Genomic DNA, 23,462 nt, shown 5'->3' on the forward strand with positions numbered 1-23,462 from the left:
GTTCCCCCAAAGTTTGCACTGGCCAACCACTTCCTCATTCTGCTGCCTTAACAGGCTCTGTGCCCAAATTTTGGGGCAAATGTGGCTGGGCAGCATGAACATTAGGGGAGATCCAGAATGAAGATAGCAAGCACCCTGGTGGAACAGTAAGTTCCAGTCGTACTGGGGAGACTTTTTTTCTGCGGTCCAGAGACCACTGCACTTTTTGCTCAGCATCCACATTCTTTTTTTTCTCTGCCCGTCTACTTAGAAATAAGTCCCGTTACATTCAATGGGGCTTACTCCTAGGAAAGTGTGTTTAGGATTGCAGCCTTAGTTTTTTTTTTTTTTGTAATTGTCTTTTCTAGTCCAGCTTCCTGCTATGAAACTGCTATGACCAGATATTTTTACCATGGTCGAACAGAGACAGTGAGGCCTTGCACAATGGAAGCAGTTGAATGGTGCAAATTTATGCTAGATCCAACATCTACTGTAAGTACAGCTAATGTAGCTAAAACAGCTTCTAAAATTCCCAACATCTTTGTGGTGTTAGTATGATGAGGAACTGTCATATAGGAATCGGCTTGCTTTGGGGCTGGGTGTCATAAGGGTCTCAGTGGGAGATAGAAGCCACCCTTTCTTGGTCATTTGTATCTTTCCTTCATGCACCCTGTCTACCTGTTTTCTGCATGGCAGTACATCTGCCAAAACCATACTACTGTGTAACATGCTCAACTTGGGGGGGGGGGGGACTTTTGGAGGTATCATTTCTTTCTAATAGCAGAAGTGATGTTTTGCATCTGTATTTTGCTGTCTAGCAATGAGGCTTAGAAATCTGGGACAGAAGTAGAGAGCAATATTGTTTGTTATTGTTATTTTACTACATCACAGCCTATGCTGGGCTGGTTATATTCTGCAATTCGGGATCTAGCCAAGGTCCTGAGAATTGCAGAGATAGCGTCATAGGATTCTTGCTGTTCCAAGCAACATTGTTTTGTGGAACTGAGCTGGTGTAATTTACTCAAGGCCAGGAAAGTCAAGGTGTTTCTTCAGACTTGTAGGCACAGTTCCAAGGGCTCCAATGACAATTGACACAATATTGACCTTCTTCTCCCAGAGGTGACCAGGTTCTACTCACAGGTCTTGATATATTGTGATCTTCTCATGTTCTTTATCTTCATAAGAACATAAGAACAGCCCCACTGGATCAGGCCATAGGCCCATCTAGTCCAGCTTCCTGCATCTCACAGCGGCCCACCAAATGCCCCAGGGAGCACACCAGATAACAAGAGACCTGCATCCTGGTGTCCTCCCTTGCATCTGGCATTCTGATACATAGCCCATTTCTAAAATCAGGAGGTTGTGCATACACATCGTGGCTTGTAACCCGTAATGGATTTTTCCTCCAGAAACTTGTCCAATCCCCTTTTAAAGGTGTCCAGGCCAGATGCCATCACCACATCCTGTGGCAAGGAGTTCCACAGACCAACCACGTGCTAAGTAAAGATTTTCTTTTGTCTGTCCTAACCCTCCCAACACTCAATTTTAGTGGATGTCCCCTGGTTCTGGTGTTGTGTGAGAGTGTAAAGAGCATCTCTATCCACTTTATCCTTCCCGTGCATAATTTTGTATGTCTCAGTCATGTCCCCCTCAGGTGCCTCTTTTCTAGGCTGAAGAGGCCCAAATGCCGTAGCCTTTCCTCAAAAGGAAGGTGCCCCAGCCCAGTAATCATCTTAGTCTCTCTCTTTTGCACCTTTTCCATTTCCACTATGTCCTTTTTGAGATGTGGCGATCAGAACTGGACACAATACTCCAGGTGTGGCCTTACCATAGATTTGTACAACGGCATTATAATATTAGCTGTTTTGTTCTCAATACCTTTTCTAATGATCCCAAGCATAGAATTGGCCTTCTTTACTGCCGCCGCACGAGTCGACACTTTCATCAGCTTGTCTACCACCACCCCAAGATCTCTCTCCTGAGCTGTCACAGAGAGCTCAGAACCCATCAGCCTATATGTTTTGATTTTTTGCCCCAATGTGCATGACTTTACACTTACTTACATTGAAATGCATCTGCCATTTTGCTGCCCATTCTGCCAGTTTGGAGGGATCCTTCTGGAGCTCCTCACAATCTGATCTTCTTCACTCGGAAAAGTTTGGAGTCGTCTGCAAACTTTGCCACCTCACTGCTCACCCCTGTCTCCAAGTAATTTATGAAGAGGTTGAAAAGCACCGGTCCCAGGACAGATCCTTGGGGCACACCGCTTTTCACCTCTCTCCATTGTGAAAATTGCCCATTGACACCCACTCTCTATTTCCTGGTCTTCAACCAGGTCTCAGTCCAGGAGAGGACTTGCCCTCTAATTCCCTGACTGTGGAGTTTTTTCAGTAGACTTTGGTGAGGGACCATGTCGAACACCGTCTGAAAGTCCAGATATATAATGTCCATGGGTTCTCCCGCATCCACATGCCTGTTGACCTTTTCAAAGAATTTTAAAAGGTTTGTGAGGCAAGACTAACCCTTACAGAAGCCATGCTGATTCTCCCTCAGCAAGGCCTGTTCATCTATGTGTTTTGAGATTCTATCTTTGATGAGGCATTCCACCATCTTACCCGGTATGGATGTTAGGCTGACTGGCCTATAGTTTCCCGGGTCCCCCCTCCTTCCCTTTTTAAAGATAGGTGTGACATTTGCTATCCTCCAATCCTCTGGCACCGTGGCCATTTTGAGGGACAAGTTGCATATTTTAGTCAAGAGATCAGCAACTTCATTCTTCAATTCCTCAATAACTCTTGGGTGGATGCCATCTGGGCCTGGTGACTTATTGATCTTTAATTTATCAATGAGGTCTGAAAACTATCTTCTCTCTAACTTCTATCTGACATAATTCCTCGGTCAGGAGGGGCCGTTCAGGCAGCAGTATCTGCCCGAGGTCTTCTGCCGTGAAGACAGATGCAAAGAACTCATTTAATTTCTCTGCCATCTCTAAGTCTCCTTTTATCTCCCCTTTCCCTCCCTCACCGGCACAGAGGGCCAACCGTTTCTCTGGTGGGTTTCCTGCTTCTAACATTTTTCAAGAAGCTTTTATTATTCCCCTTTATGTTGCTGGCCATGCTTTCCTCATAGTCTCTCTTGGCCTCCCGTATCACCTTCTTACATTTCTTTTGCCACAGTTTATGTTCTTTTTTATTCTCCTCATTAGGGCAAGACTTCCATTTATAGAAGGAAGCTTCCTTGCCCTTTACGGCCTCTCTGACTTGGCTGATTAGCTATGCGGGCACCCTCCTGGACTTAGTCGAGCCCTTCTTCCTTCGTGGTATACACCTCTGCTGGGCCTCTGTTGTTTTTTTAAGCAGCCTCCATGCACTCTGGAGATATTGGACTCTTTTTACCTTCCCTTTCAACCTCCTTCTAACCAGCTTCCTCATCTGAGGGAAGTCCGCCCGTCCGAAGTCAAGGGTTTTTGTGAGAGATTTGCCCGGTATTCTTCCCCCAACATGCATGTCGAAACAGATTGCAGCATGATCACTGTTCCCCAACAGCTCAGTAACACTGACATCTCTATCCAGGTCCTGAGTACCACACAATATTAAATCCAGAGTCACCTTTCCTCTGGTGGGCTCCATGACTAGCTGCTCTAAGGCGCAGTCATTTAACATGTCAAGGAATCCGGTCTCCTTTTCGTGACCAGAACACAAATTGACCCAGTCAATATGAGGATAACTGAAGTCCCCCATGATTACAACCCTGTCCCTCCTTGTCACCTCCCTGATCTGTTTTCTCATTTCAAGGTCCCCTTCCGATTTCTAGTCTGGAGGACGATAGCACGCCCCCCAGTATTATATCGCTCCTCAGGTGTGCTAATTTAACCCACAGAGATTCTGTGGTGGAGTCGGACCCACCTTCAATCTCTACTTTGCTGGATTCTATTCCTTCCTTAACATAAATGGCCACCCCACCTCCAACACACCCCTCCCTGTCCCTCCTGTAGAGTTTATAGCCTGGGATTGCAGTATCCCACTGATTCTCCGCATTCCACCAGGTTTCTGTTATGCCCACTATGTCAGTGTTTTCCCTTATCACCAGACATTCCAGTTCTCCCATCTTTGCTTGGAGACTTCGGACATTTGCATAAAAGCATTTGTACATGGAATGCCCCAGGATGGGCTGCTTATTAGCTCCTTTGTCCCGGCATCCTCTCATTGTGCCAAACTGTCCATCCCATCCCATCATGCTTCCATTCCCAATTTCTTATCCTACTCTGTCTTTGCCTTGTTGTTCTCTAACCTCCCCACCCTCGTCCCATAGGGATGAGGAGTCCTGAACCAGATGCCCCTTGGCTCCTATTGGCCTTCCCCCAGGGATCAATTTAAAAGCTGCTCTGCCACCTTTTTAATGTTATGCGCCAGCAATCTGGTTCCATTCTGATTCAAGTGAAGCCCGTACCTCTTGTACAGGCCCCGCTTGTCCCAAAATGTTCCCCATTGCCTAACGAATCTAAACCCCTCCTCCCTACACCACCATTTCATCCACGCATTGAGACCCCTGATCTCCGCCTGCCTAGCTGGCCCTGCGCATGGAACAGGTAGCAGTTCAGAGAACGCTACCTTTGAGGTCCTGGCTTTCAGCTTCCTGCCTAATAGCCTAAATTTGGCCTCCAGGACCTCAATTCTTCTGTCTCCTGGGATTGCAATATCTGTTGTTGTTGTTTAAAAGAGAGTGAATACAGAGATCAAATGCACAAGATACAACAGTGCAGGGGATATCAAGAAGCAGCTAAAGGAAAGGAAATTTTGCAGTTTATAAAAGTCCAGAATTGTTTCTGTTAGGTTTAAATCTGGAGAAAATAGTAGTTAATGATAGAGCCTTATTATGGTATATGGTGACTGCAGCAAGGATGGTATATGCAAAGTACTGGAAACAAGATAAAGTCCCCGATGTAGACGAATGGTTACAAAAGATGATGTATATAATGGAAATGGATAAGCTCTCGAGAAGTTTGAATGAGGAAATGTCAGAGAAATTTTACTCGGAATGGCATAAATTTAAAGTTTATTTGGAGAAAAAATGGGAGGTTAGGGGTCTATTATGGTTATCTGAATGATAATAAGAGCTATATAATGAACAAGAGTTTAGCTTGGTAATAAATAAATTTGGTATAATTTAGCCTGGTATAAATAAATAAATTTGCAAATGGTAAAAGATGCTGTGGGAAGTCCGAGGTAGGGAGGGAGGTAGGGAGTGGAAATGGGATAAAGGTAATGATTGAAATGAAAATTGTTGATTTGGATTTATTGAAGATACAATGTATTGTGATAATCTCAATAAAAATGTTAAAAAAAAAAAGGAAAGGAAATTTTGCTGTTTCCTGATACTCCCTGCATTGTTGTGTCTTGTGCATTTGATCTCTTTATTCACTCTGTTTTAAATGAACAGTTTGTGCATCATTTAGCTGAGATCAGATTGCAGAAATCCCACAGGATTCTGCTTAGGTTTATCTCACGCTACAAAATCATTGCTTAATAAACTTCATGAGGTGATGTAATAATGCTGTGAACTGCTCAGTCTTTTACAGAGCTGATTCTGTTCACTTACGAACTTGGCATCTTTGATTTTTTTTCTGTTGCTCTTCTTTTTTCTTTTTTTTTTTTAGTGTGTCTCCATGGTTATCATCCTCTAGCGCAGGGGTGTCCAAACTTTTCGGCAGGAGGGCCACATCATCTATCTGACACCGTGTTGGGGTCCTGGAAAAAAAAGAGTTAATTTACATTTCAAATTTGAATAAATTTACATAAATGAATACATTAGAGATGGAACTTATATGAATGAATGAAGGTCTTGCAATAGCCCATGTCCTATAAAAGGCCTTGCAAAAAGCAAGACTGGCCTTTACTTTGCTACCACTGCTACATCACAGACATGAAACAGCAAGCAATGGAGGGAGCCCTCATCCCACAGCTCACACAAGAGGTTGAACAATTGGCCGTCACGCTGAGAGCAGTTGGATTGGGCCAGCGCAGGCTCCAGCAAGTCTCTGGAAGGCCAGAGCTCATTGGAGACTGGGGGCTCTCAGAGAGCCGGATTGGGAGTCTTCGAGGGCCGCAAGTGGCCCCAGGGCCGAGGTTTGGGCACCCCTGCTCTAGTGCAGCGATTTTCAATCTTTTTCATCTCACAGCATACTGACAAGGCATTAGAATTATCAAGGCACACCATCAGGTTTTTGACAATTGACAAGGCACACCATGCTGCCAGTGGGGGCTCACATCCCCCATTGGCCCTTCTAATAAATGACCTTCCTCCAAATTTGTGTGGCACACCTGTGAACCACTTGCAGCACACCAGTGTGCCATGGCATAGTGGTTGAAAATGGCTGCTCTAGTGTAACAAATGTGTTCATGTTACCCCTTTCCTTTGAAGTATAACTTTTGTGGGTGAGGATGCAGGGAGAACACTTAATTCACATCATTTTGAACTTACAAAAAATGGCGTATATCCATCAGGTACCACGTCCATTGCTATTACTATGTAAAATATCATTGTGTAACTATTGTGTTCACCTAGTTGATATCATACCTCATTATGAAATAGCTTCCCGCCTTCCTTCTATTACTGAGCTATTTCTTGGCTTCTCAATCAACAAGTAACTTTGTTTTAGGACATGAGCAAGCCAACATTAAGGACTTAAGTCCCACATGCTTAAGTCTTCCATGGAAATTAACAAAATTGTAAGTGTTTAGTTTTGCCTGGATCATTGTTTTAATATGTTAGAGACTGAATGGTTCTCCCCAATGTACTTAATTCTAGTAGAGGAACATCTCATCCATCCTTTTTTACAAACTGCAAAGATATCCATATTTTGAAAGCCCATATTTTCATCTTCCAGAAGGGTAATCCTATTAGCCTGTTACAGAAAAAAGAGAGAGTTATAGCACCTAAAAAATTTGAGGCTTATGTCTAAATAAATTTAAGGTGCTACAAGACTCTTGGTTGGTTTTGCTTTCTTTTTATTCTTTCAAGGGTTTGTATTCCCCCCTCTGTAAAACTGATCCCCATCTACTCTGATTTAATTTTAAATCCAGAACAGAAAGCATTATGGCTGTTTCCCTGGATATCATGATGTTGTCTCTCACTGGGGGCTTGTTGGGATTATTGATCAAAATTGGTCACTTGGCCATATCACTTGATCAAAAGCATGTATTGCTAACTAACAGCAATAAAGGCTGTGTTGCTTTTGTATGGATTTCCCATTTATCTCTATATAGGAACATGTCTGTGAAAGCAGAACAGAATCCTTTTTGTGACTTCTAGTTCTAAATGTTGGGATTCGCTAGAAAGTTTTCATTTTATCCTAGGATTGCAGGTGACAAGCAGTGACATGGAGAGATTTCAGGTGGCTTTGAGAAAATTATAGGGATGTACCAACTTTTACTGTGCCACCTGGTTCGACTTGTTTGAGGAAGGAATCTGCAGATCCAGGTTCTTTGGTTCCTAGTCAGCTGGAATGATTTTGCTTTTCTTACTTTATGCAGCCCAGCCAACGCAGACAGCTTATGTTGAAGGCATTTGCAAAGCACAATAAACTGATGAAAGAGTGTCAGAATGGAAAAGGTACTTCTTTTGCTGCCTGCTAAGGGAATTGCCCATCATGATTAGTTTGGGAGAGGGGAGGGCACACTGTTTTGCTGAACTGCAGTTCTGGTGCAATCTGTAGTTCACCTGTCCCTTCCATGTTTGGGAGGCAACAGGCTTTACATGTTGAGAATACTGTGTTGGCATTGCTTTCCTTTAAGCACGATCCTTTGCCCAACCTCTTCACTGCACTTGTAATGCTTGGATGTCCAGCAGGCTGTTTGGCTTAAAGATTTCCAAAGCAATTGAATAGTGCTTCACTTTCTGCAAATCTCTTGCATGGGAGCATGTGGAAATCTAGAGCAGGCTGTTGAGATTCACCAGGAATAACTAAATTATTTTATAAAACTGTGGGAATTTGTATTTCCCTCTCAGGATTTGACCGTCATCTTTTGGGCCTTCTACTGCTGGCAAAAGAGCATGGTCTCCCAGTGCCAGAACTCTTCTTAGATCCTGCGTTCACTAAAAGGTATTTAGAAGCTATTTATTACCAGTATTTTTAGTTTTTAAATCAGGCTGCAATCAGAATCCCATTTTAAAGAAAAACATATCAAATAATGCCTGCTGAAAAGGATAGGTCTTGGTTGCCTGCTGCAAGGGGAAGCAGCAGTGGGACCAGGCAGGCCTCCTTTGGGAGTGTGCTGCTATTTCTCAGCACCACCAAAGCCTTCTGCTTTGTGCCCACTTCCGGATGATGAGGAATCTGGAGCAGATCTTCCAAAGATGATGTCAAGGGGTGGATAGGGTCACATCTTAATATTTTGATGCTCACAGTAGACATACGTTTGCTTTCTTCAACGTAGACTATTGATTTCACAGGGAAAAGTAACTTTTTAAAACTCTGCCTCAAGTTTGTGTTGTAACTGTGTATTTTTTCCATTCACAGTGGAGGAGGTGGAAACTTTATACTTTCAACTAGCCTGGTAGGATACACAAGAATAGGGGGAGCTGGGGTTCCCATGGTGCAACATGGCTATGGCTTTTTTTACAGAATTAGAGATGACAGGTAAGAAGACTTCCATTCTAGCATTATTCAACAGAAAAACTTACAGTAAACCATTTCTGCCCAACACTGCATATACACAACAAAGACCAAATGTGTACACCTGTGGGCCAAGCAAAAATGGGTTAAACTAGCTGTCAGAATTGCCTCTGCATGTGCCAGCACCACAGAGGCAGAAACACAGATGCAGTATTTCAGCATGGAAACCAGAGGTTATCATCAACTGCCTCCTTCAGTGTAGAACTTTCAAAGAAGAAGAAGAAATTACAGGTTGAGTCTCAATATTCGTGAGGGTTCTGTTCCCAGAACTCATGTGAATGGCAAAAAAATGCACCAAAGCAAATCCATTTAAAAAACAATGTCCTTCTGCTCAATGATTTAAAAACAGCCTTGCTGACCTTTTGTAATGCACACAGAGGCGATCAGTCTCTCTTCCAGGTGCTTAGAAAGGCTTCAGTTCAAGACATCGACCCCTCCCTTCCCCAGGAGTCCAGTGCAGGGAAAGAATGAAGGAAGTGATAATGACTTACATTCTTTCATGTGTTCAGGAGGAAGGGAGGGGTCACTTGCTTGGGAGTGAAGCTGTTCTAAGTGCATGGAAAAAGAATGATTGATGGATTGGTTGCCCTCTCCCCCATTAATGAGGCTATTGTTAAATGTCTTTTTCCCTTTGATTTAAAGGGCCCTTCTTATAGCAGGGTTGAGATAATCATAGGTTGAGATAAAACCGCAAGTGAAAAATCTGTGGATATTTAGGTTATACCTGTACTGAAGAGACAGCAGCAAGAGTCCTATTCAGCCTTTCCTTCTCCATTGGAGAGGGAATGCGTGAAGGGCTTTTTTTGAAAAATGTATTAATCCTGTTCTAGCCAATGACACACTGCTTAGCACTGCACTGCCTCTCTGTGTTCAGCATTTATCTGCAGAGGCAAATGCTGTACATGGGGAGAGCAGGTGTGAGGTTAAATGATGTGTCATCAGCAGGGCTGGGGCTAGCATGCTTAACCCTCCCCGAAACCCCTTAGACCGGTAGTTCCCAACCTTTAGGAATCCGAAGACCACTGAGACAAAAATTGGAATTGGTGTGGTCCACATACAACCAGGGCCTTCAAGAGGAATTTTATCAGGACATGCAGCATTTCTTTTGGACCCCTTCTCAAAGCGAGAGGGGAGGGGTGGGCAAAACAGGGGTGGAGAGGGGACAGAACAGGGCAAGGGGAGGGTGGCAACAGCAGGAAACGTCTTGGAGCCCAAGTCTACCTTGCCTCCCAATGTGGAGCCCAGGTCTATCTTCCCACACAACATTGGCAGCTAGATACAATGATACAGAAAACCAAACACACTCTGAAGTCTCTAAAAAAATTTAAATACAGAAAATCATTTCAGAAAATTAGATCATCATATTTGGGCTCACACCAGAATGGAAAGTATCCTGGGTGTACAAAAAACATACTTTTGCAGCAACTGTAGTCCCACAGCTATGTTCTTGAGACACTCTTTCATGGTAAGCAGCTCCACAAACCAAAGAGCTACTGTAGCAGGCCAGTTTCCTCCCAGATTTGACAGTGTTCAGGAGTGTCAGGTACGCATTTCTTGGCCTAGCGTATATGGCTTAAGAACATAACATAAGAACATAAGAACAGCCCCACTGGATCAGGCCATAGGCCCATCTAGTCCAGCTTCCTGTATCTCACAGCGGCCCACCAAATGCCCCAGGGAGCACACCAGATAACAAGAGACCTCATCCTGGTGCCCTCCCTTGCATCTGGCATTCTGAAATAACCCATTCCTAAAATCAGGAGGTTGCGCATACACATCATGGCTTGTACCCCATAATGGATTTTTCCTCCAGAAACTCGTCCAATCCCCTTTTAAAGGCGTCTAGGCTAGACGCCAGCACCACATCCTGTGGCAAGGAGTTCCACAGACCGGAGGCTTGTTCCAGTTCCACTGTGCCACAGTTCCACAGGCTTGTGGCAGCCGCAGCCGCCGTACACCCAGCATCCCATGTGGGCAGCAAATCTGGGTGATACTAAAAAATGTAAGATCCCAAGTAACTCCTGGGCCCCCTTTTTGACCCTGGGCCCAGCTACATATTACTCCCTGTACCCCCTCTCATGAGCCCTGCATGCAGCTATCACCCTTCACACAGAAAATGCAATTAAATTTGTAGTAATTAGAGAAGATTTATTAGAGATTTATTATTTGTCGTGAAGATTTGTGGGTTGCTGCTTTTGTTGCTGGCTGTGGTAAGTTCATTTCCCTGCCCTCTCTGGTGATCCGTGGGGGAGCACATGGAAGCAATCTTTTTTTTCCCCCTGAGGCTTACCTGAGGCTTTGTGGACCACTTCTCAGGGTCTCGTGGACCACCTGTGGCCCCCAGACCACAGGTTGGGAACCAGTGCCTTAGACATTGCCTCTACAAGAGAGGGAATGTCTGAGTAGTACTAAAGAAGTGCAGAAAAGGAGGACAAGACAAAACTGAATGTATTGATAAGGAAATGTAAAATTGCTTTCTGCTTCATTTTAAATTGAAATTGGTAATGAGCTACTTTACAAGGACAAGCAACTAAAAGGTAAGTTCCTTTTCACATTAGAAGTGCTGTATTTTATTATCATGGTGAATGAAAATGTCTGAGTCAACTTATTTGTAACATTTGAAGTCTGTCTTTCCACAAATGTTCACAAGGCAGTTTACAAAAGCTTAAAAATACAAATACAAGATCAAATTAAAATAGAATAAAACTACTTCAAATTGCATAAAAGCCAAAGTATAAAAATATCACTAATTCCCAGATATTGATGGAATAAAAATGTCCGAATAACACATGGAATTCATAACACATTTGGAGTTCCCAGAAAGTGTTTTGGGACCACCACAGGAAAAAAAAAAAGCCACGCTCTCTGTAGGTTATAATTATGCCACTCTGGATCAGATCTCATTGGCAGATCTTAGATTTCAAGGGTGGGTGAGTAGGTGACGTCATACCAGAAGAAAGTGCTCCCTGTAATACTTGGGCCCAGACTGCATAAGGCTTTAAGAGTGGTGGTTTTTTAAAAATGGTATCTTGAATTGGGACTGGAAACAAACTGGGTTGTTTTTTTTTTAACCAGCGTAATAGATTCTCCTCAACATTCAGAATTACTTTCCCTCATGTGTATTTTCTTTTTAAATCCTGATATATTGTTGCTGAATTGATTCATACATATACAGGTGAAAGTCTATTGATTTTTAAAATGTCATTAATCTAAATGGTTAACATTTAACATTTCCCTGAATAGGATTGTTGTGGCCTGTACCGCGTGGAAATCATGTGCAGAGACGGATGCAGAAAATCTGTGTAAGAATGTGTTCCACTCTTTTCACGAGATGGTCAAATTAATGGTCACTGCTCAGCTGTAGAAAAGATATAGAACTATGGTGCCTTTCTTCCACTGTGCATTACCATGTATACCAGCACTTGCAGAATGAAATGCTAGCCAAGAGGAGTGTCTTAACTGGGTATGACACATGATGATAGTTTAGTATAGAAACTAAGCAGAAATTATGCAAAACTGTTTTTGAATGAGTGACTGCAATAACAATGCAATTTTCCTTGAATAAGTTTGCAAGAGCAATGCAAATCATGACACATTCTCAGTAGAAACTATGCAATGTTGAATTAAGCCTCAGCAATGCAAACATGAGTGAATCAGCAGTGGTTTAGGCTGTTTCAGTTTTATGACATTCCTGGTGATGGCAGATTACAAGAAGAGGAGATTCTGAGGACATTAGCTTATATTGGCACACACTGTGCCTTTGATGAGCTATTGCAAAGGGATAATAGATCATGGTTCAGTTTTTAGGTGAGATGTTTGCAGTAGCTTTATAATGCCTAGCTTCTGAAGTAATCAAGATGATACAGGAATATTTGGGAATTTTTGTTTTATGTACATTATCTTTCACTTTACACAATGGGATGTTGTCTACACACTCTAAGGTTGTGAAAAAGTGTGACCTTAAAACCTTGTTTTCAATTTTATTTTACTTTTCCAGACAAAGACTAGAAAGTGAAATTATACTTGAATGTTTACAAAATTCAGTGTGGTGATTAGAATTATGTATGCCATTGCTGTTTTATATGTATAAGATTCTCAGGACTGCAGCCTTTCTTGATACAGTATCTTAAAGGAAGGGGGAGAAACTGTTTTATCTATTCTGTTAATTGCCTCTTAAATAAAGCCACTTCAAAAGACCATTAAGTGTTGTCTTGATTAATGTATGCTAATTTCATTCATCAGAAGAAATGGCAAGTGTACCTGGCCTTCCTAGTCCACCTACAGTGCAGTCCTGTACATATCTACTCAGAAGTAAGTCCTATTTGGAGGGAGGGGGCGTATAGGATTGCATCCTTAAAGCATTTCTATACCCTACCTCTGAGACTGGTGGTGGTGCAAGAAACAAGATTGTGGATGTACAGAAACTGACCAGACCTGACTTGCTTTTAGATTACAGGAGCATAAGGAAAATCTAAAACAGTCAGGAAAGGTGTACACAATTTCACAACCTTTAAGAATTGCAACGTTGTTTAGATTTGTGTTCCAGATAATCTCTTCTGTCCGATCCCCTTGTTTGCTTAACTTGACCTGAAGGTATTTATAAGAAGAAAAACCTTACATTTTCAACCCAAGGAAAAATACAGGAGTTTACAAAAAGCTTTTAAATGCGTTATTGTACAAGAAGTTTAGGAAATGAAGATAAAAAATACAAAAATACTTTATTTTCAAGTGCTTTCATGGTATACTTTTTTACATCATAACAGTAGTAAATGATAGCTAGTTATGTCCCCTGAAGGCACCCATTCTAAGCACTGTCCTGGAGGAAGAAAAAAAATTACTCTGAATTAAATTTAGTAGAAATGACCAATGACTAGGTTCTCCATACCAAAGGTACTTGTCTGATGAGAATGTCTGATGAGAAGCAACAATAAAGCTTCACCAATAAAGCAACAATTTGAGTAAAGCCCATCTTGTTCGAAATCCTGAATAGTTGTTTATGATACTCTTCCCCCCCCCCCCTGCATAATTCTCAATCTCTGGTCTCTTATTCAAGGAGCAGCAGTGTAAGCCTTTCAAATTCCGAAATCCGGCTTGTTCTGTACTTCTGGCTTCTAGGGCACAAGGCAGTCTTCTGTTCCAGCACATCATTGCTTCAAAACAACATCATGGAGTGATCACATACTTCAAGCTTTCAAAAATGTGGTGTCATCTGAGATAACTGAGAACAACACAAAGTCCTATTGTGGATAACGATACAAGATTATGTGTCATTTTAAGAATCCTTACTGGAATTCATCCCACTGCTAGTGCAAGTTTGTTTTGCTTTATGTGGGGAAGGTAAACAGAACCTCTTGTAAGCCATAAATGCAGTTCCAATATTTCATTTTTTAATTTAGACAGAGGCTGGCCGTGCCTGAACATTAACTAATGAGTAATAGGTTCCTTTCTCAGCCAGTAGTTGGTGATGTGTCCCTTGTTCTATGACTTTTCCATTCTGGATCACTGCTATACTGTCAGCATTTTGCACTGTAGATAAGCGATGAGCTATTATAATACAGGTACGACCTTCTCTGGCTTTATCCAGGGCTTCTTGGACAACCTATTGAAAACAAAGAGGATTTTCAGTGAATAAAAATCTGTACCATGTCTCAAAACCAACTTTTTAGATATGTGAATATTGCCACAACATGAGAAATCTCTGTATATTTCTCTGACCATCTTTATAAATGGAACACTACCTGATTGAGCAACCACAGAAGATTGAAAAATTGTGCAAATTGATATGACTGGATGCTGTGCCAAAATCCTCATCAAAAACAATTCAGGAGTCTGATACATAGGCTGGTTGAATGAAGAGGTGTAACTGTTCCCACAAGGGCATCACTGAGTGGCCATGAGACTTGCATGGAGATATGGGAAATGCTTGCGCACCTTCCATGCACCATTATTACCCATCACTCTGCCTTTGTGTGTCAAGGGTGAGGAGGGGAGAAATGGGGTTTTGCTATGAGGATCTCTCTGTGCAGGAAGATGGAAGGACTGTGTCCACGATGGTCTTACTTCCGCTCCAGAGTCACAGTTAGTGAATGAATGTAAAACACAGTCTTAAGAGCTGTTTCCACATCTGTGATGAAGATGTGGCCATCCTGTAGTTATCAGTGGAGCACAGGGAACTGAACTACTGACATAAAATTATCGAACCAGCTCCTAATTAGACAAGAATTGTTCCTAAGCAAAGAAAAATGCTTAAAAGCAGAGTCATGCTTTAATATTCGCAGTACAATGACAAAAGGTACCTTTTCACTTTCAGTATCAAGTGCAGAGGTTGCTTCATCCAGCAGGAGAATTCTTGGCTGGCGTATGAGGGCACGAGCAATGGCAATGCGTTGTTTTTGGCCTCCAGAGAGCTGAGTCCCTTTGTCGCCCACACAGGTGTTGTATTGCTATGTCCAATAAAAACAAATGTAAGACATACAATCAGATAAATATAAAATTTAATTCCCTTAGATGCATACAATAAAACTTTTAGTCCACATCAGTGATACTCTGCCCAGCATTTCTGTCTGTATATATCTAATAACTGATCTTGTCCTCTGAACTACTCCTGCACCATTCAAGAAAAAGACCGTAATGACTACGGTTCAATTAGCTGCACTATTTCAACTTGCCTCTAAGACTGCAAGATCACATCTCCCCACCCACTGGTTCATGGCACCATGTCCCATGAATTGGCCTAAAAAACACACAACTGCTTCAATTGTTCCTTCAAGAAACCCCTTAGATCTGCTATTCTCAAACTCTCAGGGGGTTTGAGGACCGCAATAAGTCCTTGCAGGGGAGGCGGCACGGGGAAAGCAGCAACATGATCTCTAGGATCGCATCGCACAGGGACTGGCATTTACTTACCAGTCCCTGCAGCAGCCTCCCTGGGGTGCAGGGAGCCCTGCACAAGTGTCTGCAGGGATCCCCAGCCTTCTACAAGTGAAAGCGGAGTGATCCTGCTGTACTTCCAAAAGCGGAGCGATCCTGCTGTACTTCCAGTTTTGCAGAGGTGGAGCACAATTGCTGCACTTTCACTTTTTAGGCTTCTGGCAGCCCTGCACCCCAGGAAGGCTGCTTCAGGGACTGGTAAGTAAATGCCAGTCCATGCAGCCCCCTTAGCAACACAATCCTGGGGATCGCGTTGCTGCCTTCCCCCTGCCCCTTAAGGGGAAAGTGGCCAGGACTGTCAGGCTGGGGTGTCGCAGTGCCCCAGTTTGACTAGCTCTGCATTCGATTCAGTACTGTTAGGAGAAAAGGGTGACAAATGAACTAGAATCATGCACAACTCCATAACACAGAAAGATAAAATGCCACTGACTTATTCAATAGAAGAAACCAAAAACCTGTTAGAAAAGGAATCTGCAAGGATATAGCAGGTCTGTCAAGTAAATGAATTAATAGAGGATGAAACAAATTGCTAGAAAACAACCCCTGGCGAATGACTTTTTGAGTTTTTCTGTGACAGACGGGCTCACAAGTTGATGCCAGTCCAATGTCACTGAGGACAGGAAACAAATACAAGTGCAGCCTATTGACTGCCCCCATTGACTACAATGGGGCTTACTTCTGAGTAGAAGCGCATAGGGCTGGACTCTTAAAAGCTCAGCAGGACAGCTGGCAACAGGGAGGGCTGAGTACTGAGGGGAGGGGATTGCTAACAGCTGCCTTAGTTTCCTTCCATCTGGAAGTGTCAGGCTGCAGTGTATCTGCTTAACTCTATGGAATTAGCACAACATGTTTTTTGTTAATCACGCCGAGTCACAGAACGGAACTAATGCGGATAAATAGGCTGCACTTGTATATGCAAGTGAAATAGCCTAGGTTTGCGGAATATCTGTACCGCTTGGTAGATCAGAAAAAGAATTATGAAACAAAGCACCTCTGAAATAATCTTATGTATCATGCCTGGGAAATCAAGTAATCAAGTCTGGGAAAGAGAAAAATGTGGTAGATAAACACTTTTTGTCAAAGTGCTATATTTGAATTGTCTATCATTTCTCCAGTTTTTTATGACATTTATGTCAAAACAATCAGAACTGCAAATCAATATACCAGAGAGATACACTTTTCTACTCATCATTTAGGGCCATTTTGTATTGATAAACTGCTCTGCACAATCATGTACTTAAGTAATCTGTCTGCACACACGGTAGTGCGGATAATAAGCTGGCAGCCATTGTGTAATTGGGACTGCCAGAGGAAAGGTGTACATACACCACAAATCATAATCATCTTTCTCCCAGCAGTCATCTACCTGTGTGTAGAATTGCATGGAGAGAATTAGCAAGATGAACCACCCCTAGGAGTTTAAACCAACATTATGAAGCAGAACAAAACAATATGAAGTTAATTGCCACAAGATCCGTTTGGCTAAGATTTAAATCAATTATGCATCTTAATCATTATGGCAAAAACAAAATGTTGCTTTTTCTCAATCCTAATGGGCTGTTGGCGCCAACAGGCCAATTTCTTCTCGCTGCACCTGCTATGTTCTGCTGTTGCTTTTTTCCAACTCCTAGGGGCTAGTGGGCATGTTCAGTCTGTTTTCTTCTCTTTTAACTTACAAACCGATCTACTTCTCTATCCATATGGAGCCCACCATGAATGTAAAAACCACTTAACTTGTCCGTGTGTGGCCACATCTCACATATAAATGGTTAGGTATATAACCACCTGAGTTCATTATTAGTATAATCCTAGCAATCATATTTACATTTGCTACAGCTGCAATCCCTATGCAAACTTAACTTCCAGTAAGCCTTGTTCAACACATCTTACTTCTAAGTAAACACGTATGACTGTGCCATAGGTTATTTTTTAAAACCGGATCTGTGCAATCACAATGCATGATTGGCTATCTTTTATAATGCCTTTTTGTGATACTGTTCACATCAAGCATAACTTTCTATTCCTCAGTCCACTTAAATGATCTCAGGTAAATTTACTTTTAAGGAAATGCACTTAAATAAATGTGCTGCACAAGCTACTTACATCTGGAAGAGATTCAATGAAGGAGTGAATGTTGGCTGCTTTAGCTACCTCCACAATCTCGTCAAATGGCACCTCTCTGGTGTTATCGCCATAGGCAATGTTCTCAGCAATACTGCAGTCAAACAGGACTGGCTCTTGAGAGACAATTCCAATCTGAGATCGCAACCACTGGATATTTAACTCTTTTGCATTTTGACCATCCAGTAGCTGGAACAGAAGAAGAGACTTAAAATTGTGTCCAACAGGAAAAAAAAAAAATGTTTCTGGAAAAAAATATGGTATTAATATTTCCATTATGTAGAATGCACACACAGAAGAAAAAAACAGACAGAAGGAGAGAGAAAAAACACCAGAACCGGGGATGTCCACTAAAATGGAATGTCAGGAGAGTCAGACATAAGAAAATATTTCTTTACTCAGTGTGTAACTAGCCTGCGGAATTCCTTGCCACAGGATGCAGTGGTGGTGTCTGGCCTAAATACCTTTAAAAGGGAGTTAGACAGATTTCTAGAAGAAAAGTCAATCACAGGTTACAAACCATATGTGCAAGCTCCTAGCTTTAGAAATAGGCTACCTCATAATGCTAGATGCACCAAGGGAGAGCACCAAGATGCAGAACTCTGGTTGTCTTGTGTGCTCCCTGAAGCATCTGGTAGGTTACTGTGAGGTACAGGAAGCTGGAATAGATGGGCCTTTGGCCTGATCCAGTGGGGCTCTTCTTATGTTCTTAAAGGGACATAAATGCTCAAAACCCAAAGCTGCAATCCTATGCACAGTTTTCTGGGACTAAGGTGCACTGATCATAGTGAGCTCACTGAGAAGTGCCATAAATCTCACTACGATCAGTGCGCTTTAGTCCCAGAAAACTGTGCACAGGATTGTGCTGCAAAACTCTTCCATTTTAACAGTTACAATTGAAGGCACAGGTTGCATCCAAAAGTTCCCCTCCTCCAGAGGAAAACTTTCTCCAGAGTATGCCTCTTCCCATGGAGCAAAGAAACCTTTGGATGCCTAGATATGAAATGCCCAAAGATCACTGTTAAAAGCACAGTGTTACATTATTGGCATGTGTGTGTTTTTTAACACAGTCTCAGACAACTTACCACTTCTCCACTAAGAGGGTCATAGAATCTTTCAAGCAACTGGACCAGTGTGCTTTTTCCGCAGCCACTGCTTCCAACCAGAGCCAGTGTCCGGCCTTTCTTTACTGCCACATTCAGACTTTGGAGCACTGAAACATCTGGCCTGGTTGGATAGTTGAAATCCACCTTCTTAAATGCTACGTAGCCTTTAAACGTGTCCTAGAATTAAACACAACACTCCTTAGTGTCAGCCAATGGTCAAACAATTGCACGCAAGCATGTCATGAATGAGAGCCACCACCGAAAGCAGAGGGGAGGGTGCAACTGACATATATACTATGGGGTACTTGCACCTTTCTTTGGTGAAATAGAACGTACAATCTCTCCTTCTGCATCCTTTCAATTGATAGGAATCCTGATGGGAGCCTCCTGCAGAGAGACTCTTGAAATTGGTTGCTTTTTATTAAGGATACACCTAAGAAAGATACACTTTCCAGAAGCAGGAGCAGCTGGACAAACCAGACACCTTGGAGAAGCCAGTACACCGGGATCTCCTTATTCGCAGGCTCAGCATCTGTGTGGATTTGAGCATCTGTGGAGGCCAAGCCTGCACCACCAAGGATCTTAGAGGGCCTCTTGGACATAACCAGAAGCCATTTCTGGTTCACGCAGGAGACTGCCAATCATGTCCAGAAGTGTTCTGAGACACAAGGGGGTGCGGGTGGCCTCTCAGCAGACGTGACTGGAAGTTGCTAGTGGGAACCAGAAGTGGCTTCTGGTCATGTCCGGGATGACTTCTGAGCAGGCTGGGGAGCAGGCACAATCTCCTGAAGGCCAGGCTGCCCCCAGGTAATTGTGGCACCATGCTGCCCCCCTCCCACAGATTCTGGTATCTGCGGATATTGGTATCCACAGGGGTCCTGGAACAGATCCCCATGGATACCAAGGGCCATTGCATCTTAATTTTTACAGGTTCAAAGCAAAACTCCTGCCATGCAGACTGAATGGTTCTTGATAGTACCATTCAGACAACAAATATGGATTTGTTGTCTGCTATGGATGGGACTGTGCCCTATGGAAGGGCTAGTGCTCAGTGGTAGAGCTACTGCACATCTCCAGATAGATCTGGAAAAGATCCCCATCTGTACCCCTGAAAGCCACTGCCAGGCAGCATAGGCAGTACTGATTTAGATGGACCAGTGAGCTGACTCAGTGGGAGGGGGCTTCATATATTGATATCACTTTTTTTTAAAACAGGGTAGGAAATAATGCCTAGGGATCAACTTACGGGCTTCTGTCCCTCCTCGCTGTAATTGTCTATTACGGGTACTCTTTCAAATAGTGCGAACATCTGTGCTGCGGCTATCTTGGCTTTGGCATAGTCTGGCGTAAATGAAGCCGTCTGCCCTAGTGCCATTGCACCAAAGACAATAGCAGAGTATACCCTGCAAGAACAAACCAACAGATTAACATCTATAAAGCAGGAGATCTGACTTGTATTTACCATGCTGTCACTGTCTTCAGACGTGAATCTGGGCATGCCATATAACTCTTCTGAGCCTTTGTTTTATCTGCTGTGAAATGGCAAAAAGAAATATTTGAATCATGCCAATATTTTAAGAGTCCATGCACTGGCATAGGGTAGAACAACTACAGAATTGGGACAGCAGCTTCCCAACAACGGAGCCAGATGATTTTCTCCCTAAGCAGAAGCTAGACATAGCAGGGATGTCTTCTCATCTTACCCACCATCGGTTCTGCCTCTTAACATCACAGTATGCTAGGGGTGCCCAAACCCTGGCCCGGGGGCCACTTGCAACCCTCGGGGGCTCCCAATCCAGCCCTCAGGGAGCGCCTAGTCTCCAATGAGCCTCTGGCCCTCCGGCGACTTGCTGGAGCCTATGCTAGCCTGACTCAACCGCTCTCAGCATGAGGACGACTGTTCGACCTCTCACCTGAGCTGTGGGACAAGGACTCCCTCCACTACTTGCTGTTTCACTTCTGTGATGCAGCAGCGGTAGTGAAGGAAAGGCTGGCCTTGCTTTGTGCAAGGCCTTTTATAGGCCTTGAGCTACTGCAAGACCTTCATTCATTCATATAAATTCAATCTCTAAAAAATTCATTTATGTAAATTTATTCAAATATTAAATGTAAATTAATTCATTTTTTCCCCAGCCCCTGACACAGTGTCAGAGAGATGATGTGGCCCTCTTGCCAAAATGTTTGGACAGCCCTGCAGTATGCTGACAACTGGGTCTAATATTTGCATGAGGCTGATGCATGTGTGCCCAACTTAAAAGGAGGATTCCTGGATTAATATGGTAAACGAAATATTTGTAGTACCTAAGTAAATGGTATAACTGTGCTTGGACATCGAGAGGTAGACAGTTATTACTAGGGAGAGTAGCTAGAAGTCTACCCAGTAGCATACCAAGGGCAGAGCAGAGGTTGGTGGTCCGTTCCAGGTGCATGCTGTAAGGGGATGCCATTGTGTCTGTCTCTTCAAGTGCCAGGTAGTCCTGGCCTCCTCTGGGGGGGGGGGAGGAATCTCAAGGCAGAGACCATGTCTGCCACCTGCTTCAAATTTTCTATAGACTTGGCCTCCCTGGGGGATCTCAAGGTGGAGGCCAAGTCACCCCTTGGCTTTGAGCAGTCAGGGGTGGCGCATTGAGAGCAGTCTGCTCCAGGTACCAGTTGTGCTAGGTATGCCACTGAGCCATGAAGGCATGAGGTCTAGCCCATCAGATGCTGTAGTTAACTCCAGGGCTTGTGGGTCCCTTCTTCCTCCCATACATATATACTGCAGGACTGCCTGTGGGTGCTTCTTCAACCTACACTAACCATCACCTACACCAACCATTATGTCTAGGCAGATTCTGTGTTGACAGAGCTGCTGCCCAAATATGAATAGCAGCCTGGGACAACAAAGGAAAAGTGGGCAGTAGACTTTGCTGATTCACCTCATTGGGCCTAGCAAGAGTCAGTTACAAAATCTTGCACATTGGTGGGCCCATGGTCGGTTGCAAGAGCCTGGGCTGATGCCCAATAACACCACCAGACCTGACACATAGCATCTTTGGGGAGAAAATAATTGAAACCAGCCCATACATGATAAAACCACTTTAGGAGACTGCAAAGCCCACGTGAATCTATATGCCATGGCTGATTGTGTGATACTGACACTGAATCAATAAGCACAGATCGTGACTTGCCTTGATTTATTATTATTATTATTTATTATTATTATTATTTAGGCAACGAAGATACTTACAAGAAAACAGACTTATATGGCATGTGGCCATACGTCACAAGGTAGGCACCAAAGCGAAAACAGCCTGCGTAGGTCCAGTACAGAATTGCTTGGGAAAGGGCAAAAGTCAGGCCGTGAATGTGTGCTTTCCTCACAGAATTCCTGTTGCAAAAGAACACAAGGGGCGGAGTGTACATGGATGTCCATATTATTATTGTATCAACGACAAAAGTAAGAACTTAATGTGATACATAGAGGAGTCAAATATGAAGGGACCAAAAGATGAGAGAGATCAAATCCCTACTGTTGTGGGACCATTCACCCCCCAGCTACCATCCCACTGATCACATAATTAATGGCTCCTGGAAGGGGGCAGAGAAATACACAACACTGTGATGTCAGCATGCAGATAAGGTGTTCTCGTCTTATGGAAAGGGCAGAGAAGAATTAAACACAGTTGCAATTTTGGTGGCAGGCGTTTGTGTAATACTTTAGTGCCAGCCCAAAGAGCTTAGAAATTAGTCTGCAGGTTGTGCCAACTTTGGAAATAATTGAACGTACCCAACATTTCAACTAATGCTTCAATGGAACACTTAACACTGTAATGGGGACGTGATCCTGAGGTTGCTTACAGTTTTGATTGCTTCTAAAGTTCTTCACCTATACCAAAAACCCAACAAAATCTCATAACCTTCCTGCCAGTATGGAACCAGTATGGAGCCTGGGGCCAACTGACTTGATCATCTCACAAAGTGGCTTGGCGAGAGTGCCTACATCAGTCCACCTACATCCCCCAAATCTCCCCCCTCCTTGAATTTGAAAAGGAAGAGGAAAAGAGAGCAAAAGAGGAAGTGAGGAGAAGAGTTTACCAGTTTCCTTCACACTTCCTCTTCTGAGCCATTCACTTCTGCCTTTTTGAATTCAGGGAGGAGGAAGAGGAGCGGTGGAGGGGGTAGCTGGCACACTGCCAGGAAGGCGGGGCAGCATGTGGTGCACCAATTCAGGTGCCAGAAGGTCTTGGGCTAGCTCTTAGGACTAATAATCTTTTGGTAAATTCACACTGTCTTAAAAGATAAGTCACAAGACAGAGTACAGTGCGAGACACTCGACTCTCGGGATATAGGTGTTCAAATATTGGTTGAAAAGTTCATTAACAATTACCTGTATGGGCCTAGCAAATTTTGTCCATACATTTCTTCAAATTTTCTTTCCTGAGTGAGGGAAACAACTGTTCGGATATTCCCTATTGCTTCTGTTGCAATCTGGAGGAGAGAAAAAATGCTTGCTATTAGGGGACGTTGCTCCCCGTTATAACCTCCTCATGACAAACAAGACTTGGGAAAAGACTGTACAATAGGCCCTCCTTATCCTTTGGCTTGGCATCCACAGATGCCAAGCTCACGCCACAGAGGGCCTCAGAGGGCCTCCTGGATGCAAACAGAAG

The 23,462-nt window shown here is 43.3% G+C and overlaps 2 protein-coding genes across 4 annotated transcripts in view; one reads left to right on the plus strand and one right to left on the minus strand.

The window, feature by feature from the left end:
- The window catches only part of CROT (carnitine O-octanoyltransferase), a 33,589-nt gene extending 20,739 nt beyond the window's left edge, over positions 1–12,850 (plus strand). The window contains exons 13-17 of the mRNA XM_066628510.1: positions 348–471; positions 7,512–7,590; positions 7,987–8,080; positions 8,498–8,617; positions 11,897–12,850. Coding sequence (XP_066484607.1) covers positions 348–471; positions 7,512–7,590; positions 7,987–8,080; positions 8,498–8,617; positions 11,897–12,017 — 538 coding nt within the window. The 3' untranslated portion in view covers positions 12,018–12,850. The remainder of the gene's footprint in view (positions 1–347; positions 472–7,511; positions 7,591–7,986; positions 8,081–8,497; positions 8,618–11,896) is intronic.
- Positions 11,061–23,462, minus strand: part of ABCB1 (ATP binding cassette subfamily B member 1) — a 58,661-nt gene continuing 46,259 nt past the window's right edge. For 2 of the 3 annotated variants that reach the window (XM_066628501.1, XM_066628499.1), the window contains exons 22-28: positions 23,180–23,280; positions 22,040–22,180; positions 20,057–20,213; positions 18,790–18,987; positions 17,687–17,893; positions 14,950–15,096; positions 11,061–14,252 (exon numbers count right to left, since the gene is read on the minus strand). In XM_066628501.1, coding sequence (XP_066484598.1) covers positions 14,046–14,252; positions 14,950–15,096; positions 17,687–17,893; positions 18,790–18,987; positions 20,057–20,213; positions 22,040–22,180; positions 23,180–23,280 — 1,158 coding nt within the window. In that variant the 3' untranslated portion in view covers positions 11,061–14,045. The remainder of the gene's footprint in view (positions 14,253–14,949; positions 15,097–17,686; positions 17,894–18,789; positions 18,988–20,056; positions 20,214–22,039; positions 22,181–23,179; positions 23,281–23,462) is intronic. The other variant, XM_066628502.1, reaches the window with a different exon arrangement.

This window comes from Tiliqua scincoides, chromosome 5 (genome assembly GCF_035046505.1).
Source record: "Tiliqua scincoides isolate rTilSci1 chromosome 5, rTilSci1.hap2, whole genome shotgun sequence".
Taxonomy (NCBI): domain Eukaryota; kingdom Metazoa; phylum Chordata; class Lepidosauria; order Squamata; family Scincidae; genus Tiliqua; species Tiliqua scincoides.